Below are 19,331 nucleotides of genomic sequence, written 5' to 3' on the forward strand. Positions count from 1 at the left end.
GAGATAACGAGGCAAGTTGTATGTTATCTGTTGTTGCTCGGCTACGCGATTTTTAAAAACTGCGAGTTTTTCTTCTTTATTTGAGGGGGGGCTCATTTGTTAAACTTTTGCATTCGCGGCAACTATTTTAAAAAGTTAACTTTTTCATTGTCTGCTCCTCCTCAGCTTTCCCATCTCATTCATTTCTTCTCACTTCGTAGAGGAGGGGGGTTGGGATTGTTTTCTTCTTATTCTTCGCTACCTTCCTTTTTGTGAAGGAACTGTATCTGTTATTGGAGGAATATTGAACTGGTTGTGCGTTGGTTTCTCTCTGCTGGTCCAAGCGCTCACCCAGTAAGGTCCATGAACATCGTGCTCGCTAATTGCCAACATCTGCGAGCGAGAACCATCTTGATCCGCCTGCAAACCAGCAGCTCGGTTCTCCCTGTCAGAGTTTTTTCCTTTCCCATACTTCTAAGTTAACTTTCTATCTGTGCAGAACTGCGTGATAGCAATGATTTATGCAGTCTCTGGGAGGGGGTGGCTTGGAGGAAATTAACCAAAGTTTTTGTTTTTATTTGTCTTTTAACTTTTCATTAAAGATTACATCCTGTGCGCTGTGATTTATGGATAGATTTTAGTTGAAGTTATTGTTCACAGACAAAGCTCAGTCCTAGTTTAAATGATAAATGAACCAACCAAAGGTGGGTTTACCCTCAAATCCACCTTTTTGGTTTTAAGAGATTCTGAAGCTGCTGACCGGAATAAATCATAGCTCAGCATGGACTGCATGAATAAAACCATTCACCTCTTCCACACCTTCCAAACATCCCACTTGACAAGTTGACCTGCTTACTTTCTGCTGGATTCTCCTGAGGGATTTTGTGTCAAACTCCTAAAAGAGAGATGATGGAAGAAAAACTATAGCTGTAAGGGGAAATGAGGAAGCACTCCAATGTTTGTTGTCATCTTCATAACCCACAAAGACAATTTGTTTCTGTGCTTGGGGTTTATTCAACTCTTAACTCTACTGTTGAACTTGAAGTCATAAGAGAATTAGATAAGACCTTTAGACAATAAGTTTGTCTCTCTCTTTTTCTTTTTTTTTTTCCCCCCTTTATGTGGCTTTCCACAAATATGTCCCGCCTCTTTTGGCAAGCTTCTCAGCTGGGAAACCAGATGGGAACTTTATTACCACCACTGATCAAACAAACTGTGATGTAAGATGACTGTGGAAGGTGGTGGGCTTTTTTGTGGCTGGACAGAGAAAGAAAGAGAGAGAGAAAAAGAGAGACTTCTGGGGTAAATGGGGAAAAAAGTAACAACCTTTTTAGCTCACTTGGAAGATGGCAGCGGGCAGGACTGTTTGCCAGTAGCTCTGCTCAGTGGGAGCTTGTCAGGCAGCATGCATAAGTCACCACAGTATTTTCTAGTGTGCCAGACCCCACCACCCCCACTGGAACATAGTGGGGGTGACATGCTGTGGTCTTATGCGGGGTGCATTGAGGACCAATCTGTATCCACCGGTGCCATGGTGATGAATAGTGTTTGCATTTGTCTGTCTGTGTAGTAAAGCGTGTTTCTTGTTAGGCCTGCGCCAACACAGATACACATTTGGGGGGGGAGACACACACACACACACACACGCAGCCCCACCGACTGGAGATGGCAAAGCCCTCGGCAGCCTCTTCAAAGCCAGTAGTCCTCTCAGCGATCCCAGCTCAGCAGTTCATTCATATTACGATCTCTCAGCTTTCACTAAAACACGTGAATAGTTTCCAAGTCGACTGTCTCAACAAAGAACTTTTTCACTGTGCAGTTTAACTTGTGGAAATTTTCCCCCAGTCCAAATGAAATCCCTAAACTTGACTTCCTTTGGCGCCCAGCAGAGGTGCGGTAATAGTACTGTACTGTAGAGTTAGATGTTTCCCCCTGCTGTAAGTTTGCTACAGCTGCTTTATTCATTCACTCAAAGATCCCAGCCAGACGAAGGCTGTGAAACATCACACCCAGTCCTCTTTTCTTATGCACATGCATTTAATCAGATGGTCATTTTAAAAGAAAAGCAAAAAATCACTGTTAAACTGCTTAACAGCTGCCATCATGACCATCTCAAAGCTGAGATCTATGCACAAGTTAAGCTCGGCCTACAGGTGTTCAGGCCATGCTGGTCTGTTTTTTAAGCAGATGCTCCTCATGTTCTGTCTTGTGCAAAAATTAACTGGCACTTTCTGCAGCCATTGATTGTGCTTTCACCTGTTCAGTAAACTGTGTTGAAATGGCTCCTGGCTGTTGAGTGTTAAACCATGCAAGAGGAAAAAAGTTTGCATAAGGAATTTCTTGGCACACTTTAACATTTTAAGACTGGGAGGAAAACATTAGCATCCAGACAATATGTTTTTCTTCATTACTGTTTCATAATCATGATGAAAGAAACCAAAAAAAAATCTTTTGGGGACTTTATTTTTTTTATTTTTTTTTTAATGAAGACTAAGATCAAAGCTGCTCCTCTAGATGTGTACTGTGGGATTATTAATTTTGACCATATCTGATTAATGGTTGCTTGTCACCATGAATGATCCGCCTCCACAGTGTTTCAACACAATTTGATTATATTAAATTCACGTGCTTTAAGGTGGCGTTTAAGTGTCATAATCAAATTAATTTCAGGCACGCGCTGCATTAATATGAAACTAGGAATTCAGCATTGCTTTCTAAAAGAATAAAGCATCAAAAGCTGGATTTTTTTTAATGCAACTTTTACTCTTAAGCACTTAAAACCAAACTAAAAGGATAATGGGGAGAAAATTCAAAATTCTAAAGTATTTTTAACCCCTTTAACAGATTTGTAAAATAAATGGTAAAAAAAATGTATAGATATTTTTGTACATTTACTATTTATTACCATGTAACGTTTCAAAATTGCTGTGCAAAAAGTGTCCACTAGGGGGCAAAAGACAAGAATCTGATGGTGTACATTCGTGTGGTTTTTTTTTTGTTTTTTTTTTTGTTTTTTAGCAAAGTTTTTACCATAAAGTGATGCAGAAGTTCTCAGAAACTCTTATTTGATACAGTCAGCAATAAAGGATTACTCCCGAACATATCCTAAACTCGTCTGCCTACATATTTGAATATTTTGGATTGATCAGTGTGAAAGATTCGTAAAATTTTCAAAGCTAAAAATATGACAGCAATTTGTACTGTTTATAAACTACCTACACATTAGCCACCTTATCTGTAAGGATATATTCTGAGATAATCTGCGATCATGCTGAACCGTTTCTCTCTGTGACTTCTTTACATTTCATTTTGTATTGATTGCCAGTTCTGGGCTCGTGTTTACCAAATGCTCCCGTCTCTCTGCACTTTGAGCTGCTTTGTAAATAAAGAACTGTGTGCATTGGTTCATGTTTAACCAACACATGGACGTTCTTGTGGTATGTAAACACAATATTTATCAAATGCTATAATTTAACACTTTTTCTTTACTTCAGCAGCTGTTAAACACACACAACACACTCTTAGAGTAGTGGAGTGGCTGTCAGTTTGCTTGCCAGCCTCATCTCTCTGCTCCTCTAAACCCCTGTCCTGTGAGCGCTGCCCTGCTCTGCACTTTGGCACAGACCCATGCTCTGCTGCTGCTCCGTTAGACAGGCCTTTAATCTCCATCTCTGGCAGCAGCTGCGATGTTGTGACTCCTTTGCCTCGCGACAAGGCCACGCTGATCTGTGGGACATTTTCAAAGTATTGCGCTGCATAATAGATTTTTATTATCACATGTTTGCACACCAACGCCACCATATTCTCAAACAACCGCTCTCAAGCAGCGTAACAGCAATTATCTCCCCCTTTTGTGTTTTTGGCGCATCTCGTGCAACTGCTTTTTGTCCCAGAGTGCAGGGTTGATTTGTAGATTGCAAAGAAAGCACTGACCATTTCAAAACTGGTAGCCACCCTGAGCAACTTTATGTTTTATTAAACATGTTTGTTCTGTCACAACACAGCTGATCCATTAGCTCTGCTTGTGTGTGTGTGTGTGTGTGTGTGTGTGTGTGTGTGTGTGTGTGTGTGTGTGTGTGTGTGTGTGTGTGTGTGTGTGTGTGTGTGTGTGTGTGTGTGTGTGTGTGTGTGTGTGTGTGTGTGTGTGTGTAGGGGGGTTGCTGCTTATGTGTTTTGCATGCATGTGAGTGCTTGCACGACTGTTGACCTTTTGCTTTGAATTTTCCCCTTGCTAAAGGATGGGCTGGGGTGTTAGTACACATGACCACAGTCTTGCTCTTTTTAATAATATATGTACATTTAATGGTGTTTTTATTCATGCTTCCCCCCCTTAGTTTGATCTGGCTGGGAAATCTAGGTCAGTGTCAGAGTCAGGAAGCAAAGCATGTCTCTTAATATTACTGTGACATGCATTGAAATCCCAGGTCCTGTCCAGCCATCGTTATTAAAATCTCACTCGTGCTTTAGTTGATGTTGAGCAACTTTGCTAAATACAGCACTCTAATCTGCAGGAATTATGGATCAAAATCTGATTTTCTAAATCGAATACTGTGGTGTCTCCTGCACATGTCAAGCATGAGACGACCCTCATCAAGCATGTAGCATGATGCTGTAGGGGAGTAATGAAGTACCAACAAGCACTACTTGAATGAATAGTATACAGTAGTCTGAAGTCTTTTGAAAAAACAAAACATGAACAAAAAACATTATAGATTCTCTTTAATAATGTTTGTTACTATTACATGCACCAATTACTTCTGTAAGAATTGCAGAAAATGTTTTTTTTTTTTTTTTTTTAAATCAGGGCTATATATTGTTAGAAGTACCAGAAAATGAATAATTAAGGTACTATGTAAAGATTGACTAAACAAAAGAAGGAGATAGTTTTGTAATTTATTCTCTTAAATGAGAAATGCAACGGAGGCCTAAATTAACAATGCCTTCCTATATTTGGAAGCTACAATGATTTGCTCTGCTGGTGCAACACCAGATTCTGTGACATGACATATAGAGAATATGTTATCGAGTACATGAGGTCAGCATTTAAAGTGCCAGAAGTAAATGAGGGGTAAATCGCACCCATCTGCTGCACACAGGCACAGAGCCAGGCAGGGTATTGAGATCTCATTCAGATAAGGCTGACATGAATGCCCCCAGACTATGGCCATTTGATCCTGCTGCATCACTCCTTGTGTGAGCTTTGTATTTGAGATTAATTGCAGCTTAACCATGCTTGGCCCTTTAAAGATGCTCAACGGAAAAAACATTAGGAGACTGATGCAGCGGGACACTTTTAATCTGGTTCCTCTGAGTAATTTACAAGTATTTTTTTGGGGATTTAGATTCAACTGTATTGTTTTACTTATATTTTGAATATAAGATGAGATCAGGGACTTGTTCTCGTTCAAATGAAGCAAACTCCTAAACTTGGTATTATTGACACTGACCAGTAGAGCTCATCTGTTACATTCCTCCTCTTTCTCTAACTCAGCAGTGAGGATAATCCCCTTGGTTTAATCAAGGCTGTTAGGTTTTCTCTCATTCCCTCTCCTTGGCTGCAGTGCAACATTTAGCAGCAGGGAGCAACTTTTATTAATGGGATTGTGTCTATGGCTGCCTGGAAGCCACTTCTAAATCTGGGGAAATGGGTTATCAGCACTGGGGATGAGGGTGACCAGGATGCAGACAGATGTAGTATGTTTTTGATCGCAGTGGCGTTGGACATTTCCACATTGTGTTCTCCCCAGGTCAGCAAGTGGTTTCAGCATCTGTTTACACTACAGGGGGGGCCATTAAACGGCTGTTTGTACCAGAGGTTAGACTAAACTCAACTTATTTCAATGAGACTGGGGGGCAAGATTTGCAGCAGATGAATGTTTAGCTGTATTGAAATTGATTTGCCTGAAATCGATTGGCTGAAAGCTGGTACAAACATTATCGGATGCGGTGGATAACCAACTAAGCATTAAGTTTTATTGGCACGTGTTGCTGGAACGTTGCAGCCAAGCAGCATTGTTGTGGAGTTCGAAATGCATAAGAACAAATAAATGTACAGAAAAACCATCAAAGAGCAGCTGACCACCTTCTCATCTCTCCAGAGCAGTATATTAAAAGGAAATGGTGCCAACAACCAAGCAGCTGCTAGACATGGTCACCGGAAAAGGAACTGGCACCATGCCACCAGCATGACACTTTGTAGCATGGCTGCTGGGAACAAAGTAACTGACCTCAGCAAGCAGAGAAGTGAGCACATGTTTTCCTTGTCCACCCCCTACTTGGATCGTCCTGAGTCAACACCAAGCTGTTGACATCATTAAGGGCATTTAAAAAAAAAAAAAAAAAAAAGTTTCCTAATGAGCATGCATCCTTTGCACCAGTCTTCCTCATTTTCTCTGCCAGTCTCTGCACATGTTTGTCTTCATGCTGAGTATGAGTGAGTGGGTTTGGAAATTGACTGCTGCCTGCTACTAAAACTGGGCAACTTCTTTATGGGCCAATAACACCATGCCCTGCAGGGGAACAGAAGCAAAGGGGAAAAAGTGAAGTAGAAGTCTGCACAAGGATTATTTTTTCTTCTTTTTTTTTTCCAGAAAGTCATGCTGTTCTAAGCTGCTGCTGACTTTACAGAGCCTTTGACAGCAAAGTGAATTTGATTTTTAAAAAATGGGGGGTTGACCTTGGAACAAATTGTTGAATCCCCAGACATGAACTCATCAGACTATTACAGATTTGTGAGGGAATGGATTTAGGTCTGTTTTTAGGTACTGCTTCCATTGCTGCCTTAGTTACTGATGTCTTATCCATCAGTTTATTATTAAATATTCACTTTATTTTAGTTTCACTGGGCACATCCACGGTGTACCCTGACTCTTGCCCAGTTGCAAGAGGAATGGAAGGGATGGAAACTTTATTTGTAGCAAACCAGAAATCCTTTGGGGCTGTAAATGAAATTTATATTGTGAGAGTGGTGGTCAGGAGATGACTGCATTAGCTCATCTATTGATATTGTGTAAACAGCCTGCGACAGCAGCAGACATGAGGTTTTTGGTGCAGCAAAGTCCTGAACATACTCTAGGCCCCCCTCTCTTATCCCCAGCCCTATAGAGGAGGGATTAGGCTTCTAAAGGGAGATGGGCGAGCAACACTGGACCGAAAACTGCCAACTCCAGCACTGCCTTTGTCATGGTGTGCTCTGGCTCAGATCCTTTCACGGCCCCAAATATGAAGTTGTTGCAACAAGCAGGCAGGATGGATGGATGGGGAGGAGTTGATTTTGTAGAGCATTTTACTGGTTTGGGGGTCATTTCTTTGATTTATAAGATGTTCTTGGGGGCAAAGATCCTTAGTTATGTAACTTCCTAGGACATTCTCGCACGCCACAGGGGAGCGAGGTTGAATAACCAGCTGAGAGGCCCTGCTTCTCCACTTGAGGAAAAACCCCTGCTGTTTAAACCTTTTTTGAGATTTAGACCATTTTCAGACAAATAAATGGTCAAAATGGATGTAAAGTTGATGGTAGAAATAGTTTCCAACCAGTATTTCTTACCAAAATGCACTGTGGGAATGTTTTGCTTTTAAAACAAATGTCTGCATTTTCCTCCTTCCCCTTTTTTGTCTTTTTGTTTACACTGTTTTTTGCAAACAACTACCGCAATGAACATCATGTATACAAATGAAACCAGTGCTAACAAATAAACACTGTGCCATTGTCACTCATGGTAATCCATAGCTTAACGTGGTACTTCTCTCGGATTTTCCATATTTCTGCGCAGGGGGGGACACACCTGCAGCCAAAATGGAGGTGAAGACGTCACTTCTAGACAACATGATTGGGGTTGGTGATATGGTCCTCCTAGAACCCCTCTCTGAAGAGTCATTTCTTGAGAACCTGAAGAACCGCTTTGACCACAATGAAATCTACGTAAGTATGCTTTAAGAAATGTATAAAATGAAGTGTTGTAACTTTCTTCTTTGCTGTGTCTCAAAGGCAGAAGCTAGAAGACCAAGAAATTCCAGAAAGGGCTGTAGAAGCAGTTCAGAGACTGAGAAATTGACCAACTAATCAATAAATCTGTGGATTGGTTCATTTAAGGGCTTGAATCCAGAGCTCTAGCAGAGGGAAAGCAAAAGGAGTTTGCCTGGCTGCTTATCTCTAGAAATAGAGGATTGTTGAACCATCCTCTCTGAAACGGGCAATTGCCTTTGGGCTTTGTGTTGAGGCAGTCTTTTCTTCTTCCCTGCTCTGCAGGCTTGCCACTCTAGACGTCATTCGAGATGATTACAGTTCTGCTCTGGCTGCCTTCGAATGACAGGGCTGATGTCACCATGTTGCTTTAGTGACACGCTAGAAATTCTGCTGAGAAACGGCTTTCATTCTGCTGAGGAATGGAAATGACGTTTGCACATTTCACATGCGCTCAATGTTTGTGATTTAGCTTTCTTTTCTGTCCTCTCTAGAGCTAATGTAAATTGTGGAAATTTAACCTTATTCAAATTAACATATGCACTTTTGCAAAAGATGCTTTAATTGCATTTGTGCAAACTTTCCTTTTTGACTCAGCCCAAACTGTAGATGAAGTGAAAGTGAAAAATGAAATGTTTATGGAAAGGTACACTGCATGGCTTTAAGTCCATAATGGAAGCTTTTTGGTAGCATGGGCTGCAGCTCGAGAGCGATGACCAGGAAAAGCACTGGAACCTGTATTTATCCAATAAATCTGTGGTGTACAGCGCTTGTGAATGTATTTTCCCCTCATGTGGCATCATTCCTTACAAATGGCCCCATCCCCCGCACTAAACTATCATATGACAGCTCGCAGCCGAAGAAAACATGGCTTTGTCTTTCAGAGGGGCAGCACATCTTGTATACAATAACTGCAGAAAATCAAAGGGACTGAAATTCGTCCTGTTAAATGTTGGTCAGCTTCTTGTCTGGCTGCCAAGAGGAGTTTCTAAGAAAATCAGTTTTTCTCAACGCTTCTAATGTGGCTCTTCTAACTACCAACTTTGCATAGTAAGCTATACAGTTAGGTGCAACATCCTCTTGAATAATTTTCTGAAGCATTATAAACGAATGTCCTTGACTTTTAATCGTAACAGATTTTTGTTGAATCAGATCAAGATATTTGAAACCATCCACAACTGATTAATTTTAACTTTCCTCAATCAAGGCCCATGTTAGCATTTGAGAAGCAGATTGGATGTTTTCTATGCAGATCAACCATAACATGATGACCACCAGCCCAATGGAATAGGTTCTCGCACTCTGACCAGTCAGGGTAGAGACAAAAAAAAAGAAACACATCTGGAGTGTTATGGTGTTGTGTAGTGGTCCTAGAAAGCCAGATGAACACCTCAACAGTTTTATAGCCCACTGTTGCCATGCTTTGAAAGGCTGCTGTTGTGGGGGAGTGGTGTACCCCTGTGTGAGAGTGTAGGAGTTAAAGCATGACAGAAGGGGTGTAAGTGCAGGAAAAAAAAACATTTATTGTGGGTGGTGGTGTCCATTCTTTGTTTTTGATGTACATGACACTCTTTTCATTGGTAATTTTACACTTAAAAACTACACCTGGGACCTTTTTTGTACTTTCTGGTCAGAAGCTTGTTTTGCAAAGTTAGAACAAAGCTTGATTTATTTATTTTTTAATTTTTTATATGAAGCTTAAGACCAATTCTGTGATCAGTCAGAGGATGCAAGTAGTCCTCGTGATTCTCTACCTGTTGGGGTTATCTTTTTGCTCCACAAAAGCTGGAGAATTAAATTTTGATTAATTTTCTCCTTTCCGTTTTGGCTGTAAAGAGAGCTCTTTATTAACATGTGATACTTTGTTTACACTCCACACACTCTTTGTATGCATCCTCCGCTTTCCAAATGGGCTCTCGCTGCCACTGGTGTGCTGTTGAACAAGAGGCCGTGGGAGGTTGTGGTGTTGCCACGGGGAAGGCCATGCCCCACTCTAGTCAGAGTGGCTTATGTAACGGCTATTACCACGAGGAGCATGGAGAATGTTTCAGGTTCATGTTTAAAAGTGCTTTCTGAACACCATGTGTTGCATGTGGGAGGATGATGAAGATTGCTGGTTTCACATGTATCTGACAAGTGTGATTTGTTGATCAGAACCTGTTTGGGTGTTACATAAAGGTGTTCTGTTATGTAAAAATGTAAAACAGAGAAAAGAGTGCTTCATTTGTCAGAGTTGTTAGATTTCAAACCAGATGACCACCATAATGGGATAATGCTGTAATACTAATGTATGATTTACACGTTTAAAATTTAATGTTTAAAATGCAGGTCGTAAGTTGGCAAGCTCAATGGCCCCAGCTACTGATGGCTGACATCGGTAGGCTAACAGCTAATGTGTTCAAAGCCCTGTAAAGTTTAGTTACTAATAGTATATTAGAACTTGCATTACTGAAGTTGGTGACACTTGTCCTTGCCGTGGACATTGAAGTGGGAGGAAAAAAATCACATTAAAGCTTAAAAACAGTTGTTAAATCAGTGCAATTTATTTTATCAACAAGCTAACTCGTAACTAATGGACTGACAGAATGTATTTTACTTTTTCTGATTACCACAGTTGAAGTTTGCTGATGGTCACAGTGATGTAATTATACTGCCAACTGTGAAATGGAGAAATATTCACCACTGATATTCAGTTTTTAGTGTATAGTTACTGTTGTCCACAGACCAGTGTTGGCAAACTAGCTTCCATGTTAGCTTAGCTTGTTTTTCCCTTTTTGTACTGGTTTCATTGGCTACAGTGTAGAGTTGGAGTTCTTGGGCTTTTTTTTTTGTTTTTGTTTTTCGTTTATCTACCTCTTGGCTTCTCTAGTTAATTCAATTCAATTCAACTTTATTTCTATAACGTCAAATCACAGCAATGCCATCTCAAGACGCTTTACAGACAGAGGGGAAAACATAATGAAGGCCAATTCATCATAGCCTATATAAGGAAACCAACAGATTGAGTTGAGTCCAACTCAATCTCCCATCCTGAGCAAGCACACTGGCGACAGTGGGAAGGAAAAAACTCCCTTTTTTAGTTAGGGGAACCAAACCAGTTTAGCAATATTTCCACCACATGACTGTTCAGAGTTGAGTTTGAAGTTCCAGTACTATTTTTGAGACGATAGCAATCATGGTGACAGTGGAGGATTATGATATGTACTATTAAAAAGATGCATTAAGAGGCAGTGTAGTAGGTGGTTTGTGCAACCAATAAATGCGTTACGACTTCTTCTTTGTTCCTTTCGTTGGTAATTTGTCAGTCATACACCAAAACACAAACAATATTAAATCAGCAAAAAATTTTAAAGTGTGTTTGCACAAAATATATATATATATAAAGAAATTCAAACTGCAATTTGCTTTATTGAAATACTTTGAGACTTTATGATACGCTAGGTTATGGGTGTGTTTTTGACTGTTGTTGACATTCAAGTGATTCCCCTTTGCTTTGGCACCATGAATGGTTGCACAACTGCACATCTACTTGCTAAAACCTTCCTTCAACACAATGACCTCTTTGCCATCTGTGTTAACTGCCCAGCCCAAAGATTTCAGTCTGTTTTTTCAGTTTGACTTAAGGCTTTGCATGCTTGAACAGTACACTAAGAATAACTGGCAGGGAAAAGCTGATAGCAGAATTTCTGCCATCTCAACTTGTTGTTCAAATGGACAGGGGGAACAAAAATGTGTTTTTTGAGCGGGGGGGTGGGGGGGGGGGGACAATGTGCATTTGGACTGACCCTATTTATTTGTTCTTTTTTTTTTTTTCCTGTTTTTCTTCCCCCCAGACATACATTGGCAGTGTGGTGATCTCCATGAACCCTTACAGGTCCCTGCCCATCTACACGCCAGACAAGGTGGAGGAGTATCGCAACAGGAACTTCTATGAACTTAGTCCCCACATGTGAGTTCATCACCTCTCTGTTCCTTTTTAAAAAGTGCCTAAGCCACACACATTTTGATACCCCACTCAGGAGTTGGATAATTAAGTTTGATGGTGTGGTCTGTAGTTTGGCCTTCTTTCATGTGAATTTTAGCATTGCCCCGCTAAAGAGTGTTCTTTGAAGCTTTGTTAGTTTGGATGTGATTGCAACATGTATCCTTGGGGCAGTTCAAACCTCTGTCAGGAGTATCACTTTAACTCAGTGGCTATCGCTCAAGCGTGTTTAGGGGGGACCAAAATCAGTGGGGCACCTCTTGTGCAAAGTCACTGAAGCGCTTCTGCTGGCCATTCAGTACCGCGGCATGCCATCTGTCCATTGGCACTATTAACTAAGCATTGTTGCGAGTGTGCCAAGTCAAAACAAAGCCCAGCACTTGTCAATTAGCCTGCAGTGACTCTAGGCCGCAGCAGATCCCCTCAGAGACAGACTGGAAGCGCCAGCTAGCCTTGTCCCAGACCAGACATGCTCCCTGCAGACCAAAGCAAGCTGCTTGGCTTTCCAGCCATCTACACTTTGACACATTTTCAGGATGTTCTAGCCTTTTTTAATCTTTTTGTTTTTGTTCTGTCTCTTTACACTGAGTAGATTAAAAACTCTTCTCTGCTTGTGTTTCACATTGATTAGTGTGTGTTCCACCATTTTATGGACACATGTGCTCTCCTGCTAACCTGGAAATTGGCATCAGTTTATCTTTTGATTTTTTTTTTTTAAACATAAGTCTAGAATTTTTTTTTTTTTTTTTTTTTGGCACCTAACACTAATTTTCACAAATGGTATGTGCTCCTATTTACATGTCCAGATGGTATATTTAGTTGTTAACTAAAGGCTAAAGGCTAAATATCTAACAATTTATCAGCCATTGCAAAATAATTTTCATGCCATGTTTACATGACCTGAAATACACACTGGCCTGTACAGTGAGAAAACTGTTTAAAATAAAATAAAATAAAAATTTTTGAGCTTGGGCTTGTTCAGAGTTCATAATTTTGAGTAGTGAACCATGAAATGTGTTTATGCTGTCATGTTTTGGGTAATAACAGGAGTTAGGTTGGCGGGATTTAAATGAGAATGATTTTAATTCTGTGGCTGAAACTTTAAAAGCAGGTAAAGAGTTGAAGTTAACAAGTTTCCTTTGGATCATAGCCAAAATCTAACTGAGGTGAAGGTATTTTACTGACTTTTATTCCACTTCTGCCTCAAATGCTGCTTCTGTTCCGTGCACTCAAAGCACTTTAAAATAAGGAAATAAAGCACTCCAGATAAAAACCACAAACATCCATCAGCACAAAATCCTCCAAACTCTCAGAAGAATCAGGTGACCTAAATGTCAACATTAAAAACACCACATTTCCATTAACATCACCTTACCATTAGTCTCAAAGTAAAGTAGCTTTAGCCCCATTTTTATAAAGAAAATGCTCTTGTAGCAGACCCGAAACCCACTCGAAGGTGGATTGTTTTAACATGCTGCATAAATTTATCTTAATCCTGCAGTCGGACCATCTGGACTAAGCTCAGCAGCTTTGCATTGACTGTTTAATTTTCAGCATGGTTAAGTCATCTAACCAGTTATCAACTCGATTTGATTTACAAGTTGCCATTCATTTTAATAGGAAAACTACTTTTATACATTTATCTCAAATGTCAACTTTAGCAATTTAGACGGTAAACTAAGTTACTTGTACTAAAGTTCTCTTTATTGTGCAGATTTTATTTGGCATACAGTTTTTAAAATTCAATACGTAACTTTTTATTTTTACATCTACAAGCTTTGAGACAACTAAATAGCAATGGTTTTAAAACTTATTTGCATAATAGATTAATTTAACTTGACTATATTCAAAGCAGAGCAGCTAGTGTTTCACAGACACTGTTTCCAGTATGAGCAATCTTAGTAGAGTTGTGAAAATTAAAAAGGAGAAAACAAAAACAGAAAACCTGTTCTTGTATTAAATCCAGTATTTGATTTGTTTTCCATTTTGAGCCAGAGCTCTGCAGCTTTTATTTTCTCTGGGCATTCAGTGTCAAGTTAGTCTTTGTTTTTAGTCTTCTCCTTCTTTTTTTTTTTTTCTTTTTTTTTTTTTCTCCATGGCTGAGCTTCAGCTGACTGAGTGCATAACCAGCCTGGTCAGAGATGAAATGGATCAGATTTGGCTTATAATTGAGGTAACTACAGGGGTTGTTGGGCAACTTCCCGTTCCTGTCTTTGATCATCATTAGACACTTGCTGTGGTATAAAATCAGTAGCTCCAAACAGGTTGCAGCATTTAAAGTCAATACTTTGAAGTTGCCCTCTAAAAAGTGCTGTGTGGGTATAAAACCCATTGAATGACTTGATGGAAATCTGTACATTCTGCATTTAAGACTTGTAGCAACAGCATTCACTAAGCATAAACTTTAATGTCAAGAAATTTCTAACAATCACAAGGGAAGACGACTAAAGTATCAGAACAGCTGTTTATGTGACCAACTTTTTGAACAAAATTACTTTTTTGTTACTTTTTGACCTCTAAAACGGTTGTAAAAAAAATAAAAAATAAAAAAAAATGTTTAGGGTCAGAATTATTTGAAGAGAGGATAAAACTGAAGTCAGATAATTCCTACAGCTTTATTTTGGCTGTTTGTCAGAGAAAAATTATGCATTTGGAAGACTTGCAGTGCTTCTGTTTGCATATTTTTAAAAATGCTTCGTGATACAGCATGCCTCCAAAATTCCTCAAGTTACTGTTACTGCAGAGCCAGCAAGGAGAAAACAAATAACAAGCAACTGATAACAGCTTAACCCTTTAACCCCATCCCTCTTTCTGGCACATAGTGGAAATATCACTGCAGTGCTGGTCAGCAGCACCAACACTGAATCATCAGTGTGTTTTTGTTTTTGTAGTGTTCTTTTCCAGAACAGAATATTTCAAGTCCACTTTTGGGATTTTTTTTTTTTTTGTCACTTGTAGTCTAATTGAAGATGAATGTGTCTGACATAATCTGACTCATGTGCCGTCTATACAGTTTTAATTAAGCATTTGAAGAATTCTTATGCAAACAATTGGCAATGAAACATTACCCTCATGCGTTTCAAAAGTGTTTTTTTTTGGTGAGTTTGACCTCAGACTTGTTAGTTGACAAAAATCTAATTTAGCCATCCTCACAACCTTGATACGGTGAAATCTTCCACACTGGCAGCCGTTATCTTGGACGATCCAGTCATCTACTGAGCAAGCACAGGTGTGAATGCAGCAATTTACCGATGCTTTGATTCCACATCCAAGAGGTTGGACCGTGTTCAGCAGTGGTCTGGACCACATTCTCATAACAGTTCTTGTCTTTGCATGTTTGCAAAAGTGTAGAGTGAAAAACTTTTTAACAACTTTATGCATCTCCAATCACTGAAATGTCTGGATTAATTCCAAGATAATTAAGTTTAGTTACTGTAAGCTGACAGGGAAAGGCGACTTATCATCACTTGCTGTCATTGTTGCGGCAGCTTGTACACACCTGGCTCATGTGAAGAGATGTTTGAGTGTCTTTCCTAATGAGAGCAAGTTACAGTTGTTGAGCTCAGGTGCTTTTGTATTTCACACCTGCTTTTGTGCTCCCCAGACAATTTTGTGTGTGTGTGTGTGTGTGTGTGTGTGTGTGTGTGTGCATCAGCTGGAGTGAGAATTGTGGCTTGTTTCTTATCTGTAAAGTTGTTAGTGGGCTAATTGCCTGTAAAGTTCCATCTTAATTAAAGCTGTTTGAGAGGAGTATTGGCTTTTAGCCTGGCAGTATTGATCAGTTCAGACAAAGTCTGTCAGCAATTTCCAGGCTGGTGTCAAGTTACTTTTCCATAAATGGAAGGACAGACTGACTCCTGGAGGTTGTGACAGATGTTTTGCACCTTTTTCAGTTCATAATAATGCTTGAATGTAATGTCATTAAAGAGTCTATTTGTTCTTCCAAAAAAAATACGCTGCCACACATCTCCACTAGCCAATCCATTATTCCTTTTGCTGAACAATTTAGTAAAACACTCTTTGACCAGATGATCCACCAGTGTAATTAACTGGCAGGTGTTTTACTCTTTTCTACACACAGGTGCTGCATGAGAGACAAACTAATCAGTGGCCTTTCTCTGTGTGCAGAAGAGTCACAGATGGCCTGGAGTCCTCTTTTGTATGTTGCTTGCCACTCAAGCTGGACACAGATTTCAGAGGTGGTGTGTTTCCGTGTGTGGACAGTTAGGCCTATGTCTCCAGGGTAGGATTGTGTTTTCCCAATGTTTAATGAGGTATTGAGACCCCTGATGCTCTCAGCACTTGGTACTTAGTGCCGCTATAGCATTTGCTACAGAGAGGCTTCAGGAGTAGCTAATGGAGCGAAGAGGCCCTGTGCAAGGTGCTCGTCAAGGCTTCCAGCTGTCATGCACATGGTTCTGACAGACCATCTGACACTGGTATGAGAAAAGAGGGGAAACCTTGTAAGATCATCTTTACTTAAAAAGATTTCAACAACTTCGACCCTGATGTTGCACAAGTACAAGCTGTGCAACAGTAGATACGTTTGTCAGTTCTTGAACACAAGAGTGACTCAAAATCCTTCATTAGCTTAGTCATAATAAAAACAATGTGAAGGCAGTGTAAACATTAACACGTCCTTGGCTAACAATGTGAAATCCTCATTAGATAAAATCCTTCCGCAGCCATCCACTGGAGTTTCCACAATCTGTGCTTTTACATGGGAGTTTTAATTCCTTTTTAATTCCAAATCAAAGTTAGTAATTCCGAAGTAAGTGGCTGGTTTATTCACATTTTAATTGCGGTCTATTTAATTCCTCTGTCATGTAAACCTTAATTCTGCTCTCAGTTAATTCCGGTTGTTCTATGCATGCTCGTTACCCTGTCCTGTCCCGATGAGTACGCTGTATCCCCGTGTTTGATGGTCTGTCTTTCTTCTTCTTCTCAGTGCTGCAAAAAGTGAAGTAGTATGCTCGTGTTAAGTGGGTATTTCAAAATTATAATAAAAATAGCGTCAAAACTGGTACTTATTATTATGTAGTTTTTACAAGTTACGACGGAAAAGACGAGAAGCAGGGAGCGAACTTTGTTTATTTCCGGTTTATGCCATACGTCATGTGCACCCTCTGTCCAATAAGAACCCTTCCTAACCCGCCGCTCTAAAGAGGAATTAAGTGAGGACGTGTTTCATGTAAACGTTCATTCGGAATAATCATGTAAACTTGTAAGAGAATAATTCTGAATCATTTAATTCCGAATTAAAAAACATCATGTAACCGTACCCAATGACACCTCTGCCCTGTGTTGGAAGCAGTGGGGATCACTTTGTGAGGGACTAAACTAATATTATTGGTGTTTACTTGATGAGCATTGCATTAGATGGTCTCCTTTCAGGTTTTTTTTTTTTCTTTCTTTTTTTTCTCCACCTCTTTGGCTCTCATCAGCATTTGCATCTGTGAAACCCTGAAAGCAAACTATTCATTGACTGATGCTTTGAGGAAAATGGTGACTTGCTTGGTGAAGCTTGGGAAGGGTGGACTTTGGAGTCATTTACTGCATCCTTTCATTACACTTGTTTGCTTTTCCAGTACTGTCGGTTGTAATGCTGATGGAACAAGATTAAATAAGCATTGTAAATCTTCAATAACATAAAGGACTTTGTGCCAGCTTTGCCAGTAGATTGGTGTAGATTAGATAAATGCAGCTAACATGACCTTCAAATATACGTGTATGTTAGACTGTAGCCATGGTGCTGTAAGTGGTCATTTCCTTTTATAAAGCAAATTTAAGGATTAACATAATTTATAAATGAGTCATTTGTATGAAAATATCCCCAGAAGTTGTCTGTTCATGGAAATAACTCGTCAACACAAATTGTTTTTGTTTTTCTTTTGTCTGTTTTTGGGTTTTTTTTTTTTTTTTTTTTTGTTTCTTCATCTAAGCTTATGCCGCATGAACCCTGTTATGGTGTTGCAGGGCAGTTTTTGAAGAGTCCAAGAGAAGCTGCTCAAAACCTTTTTTACATAGATTTTTGTAAGTGGGCACTTGTTAAAGTGGCATTTTGACTCAGGTAGGCAGATTGAGTCCTCTGCAGTATGTGTGTAGGTGTAATGGTGAGCTCTAAAGGGAGAGATGATGGCAAAGCGTTCTTTTTACACCCACCGCTTTGCCTAAGAGTAAAATGCAAATTGGACAGTGCCACCATTTCTTATCACACGCTACATTTGTGCATGAAGGTAGCCCTAACTTAAATACATTTATCGATTACTTAATCTTTTAATTTAATCTTTATTAAATATTGCCAGTGGATGTGCATTTGCTAGTCACCATTTCTAAGATGCTAAATAAATAGGGGAGTTATGAATCCCTCAAATGTTTTCAAAGATACCCAGTTGGCAGCGAGATGTGATTAAACAATATAGCAATCTATTTTATTCATTTAATTTCTTTAGTCTGTGAATGTTAAACTCCATTGTACACTCTGCCTATTCAAAGTCAGAACAATTGGCACTGAGCTTTTTATCTGTTTACACAGCTTGCATAACATGTGTGAGGCATGCTGAAAAGAGGGCAAAGAGAAAGGAAAGACGCTGGTTTATACTGTTGTAGAACCATGAAAGTTTGTTAGTAAGGGAAAAATAATTCTATTTTGGTGAGAATAATCAAGTGATGCAAACCAACATTAGTTTTTAACTTGTTCCTGGTAATTTTAAATATTTAACAACTTGGGAAAAATTTAGACTGAAGCCTCTTAAGTCTCATTAAAGGGCTATTTATTCCTTGTGCTAAAAATGGATACATTGCGGCCATCCTCTGAATCATTTATGTATGGAATTTAGTCCATTTTCAAGGCTGTTACAGATGCGGGTCCTGATGAAGTAAACGGCACAGTACCACCAGAAATCACAGGGACAGTATTGAGCATTCAAGCTGATATGCCACCCACAAAAGAAACCAAAAGGAAGTAATAGTAATGTATTTAATGGCCACACAGACCATTGCCATCTGCTGCACTGCCTATTTTTTTCTGTCTTTGGGCTAATGATGGAGATCTTATCTAAATTATCTGCATGTTTTCTATTATCTGAAAATGACGGCAGGACTCGTAGGTGAACCCTGCCCTCTGACAGATGTATTGGCTAACAACACTGACAACTCAGCAAGAATAATCTTTTGGTTTATATTAAATGTTATGGGCTAAAAGTTTATCTGAACAGGATTGTTGGAGCAGTTTTCAATGGGGAGAGGAAAAAAAAGATAATTCAATAAGTACTGTCCATATTAAGAGTGTTTAATTGAGTTGCTGCCTTTTTTGATGTTTTAAAATACTTTGAAAATCAAATGACAAAAATATCTGATATCTACACTTACCAGTACACGATTCTTGTATATGACACCAGATTGTGT

General features: G+C 39.5%; 1 protein-coding gene across 1 annotated transcript in view; it reads left to right on the top strand.

Annotated features, from left to right (window-relative positions):
- Positions 1-7,766: 7,766 nt before the first annotated feature.
- Positions 7,767-19,331, top strand: part of myo1b (myosin IB) — a 52,704-nt gene continuing 41,139 nt past the window's right edge. The window contains exons 1-2 of the mRNA XM_079254872.1: positions 7,767-7,900; positions 11,776-11,891. Of these exons, the coding sequence (XP_079110998.1) occupies positions 7,775-7,900; positions 11,776-11,891 (242 nt within the window). The 5' untranslated portion in view covers positions 7,767-7,774. The remainder of the gene's footprint in view (positions 7,901-11,775; positions 11,892-19,331) is intronic.

This window comes from Telmatherina bonti (genome assembly GCF_933228915.1).
Source record: "Telmatherina bonti genome assembly, chromosome: 15".
NCBI classification, from domain to species: Eukaryota; Metazoa; Chordata; class Actinopteri; order Atheriniformes; family Telmatherinidae; genus Telmatherina; species Telmatherina bonti.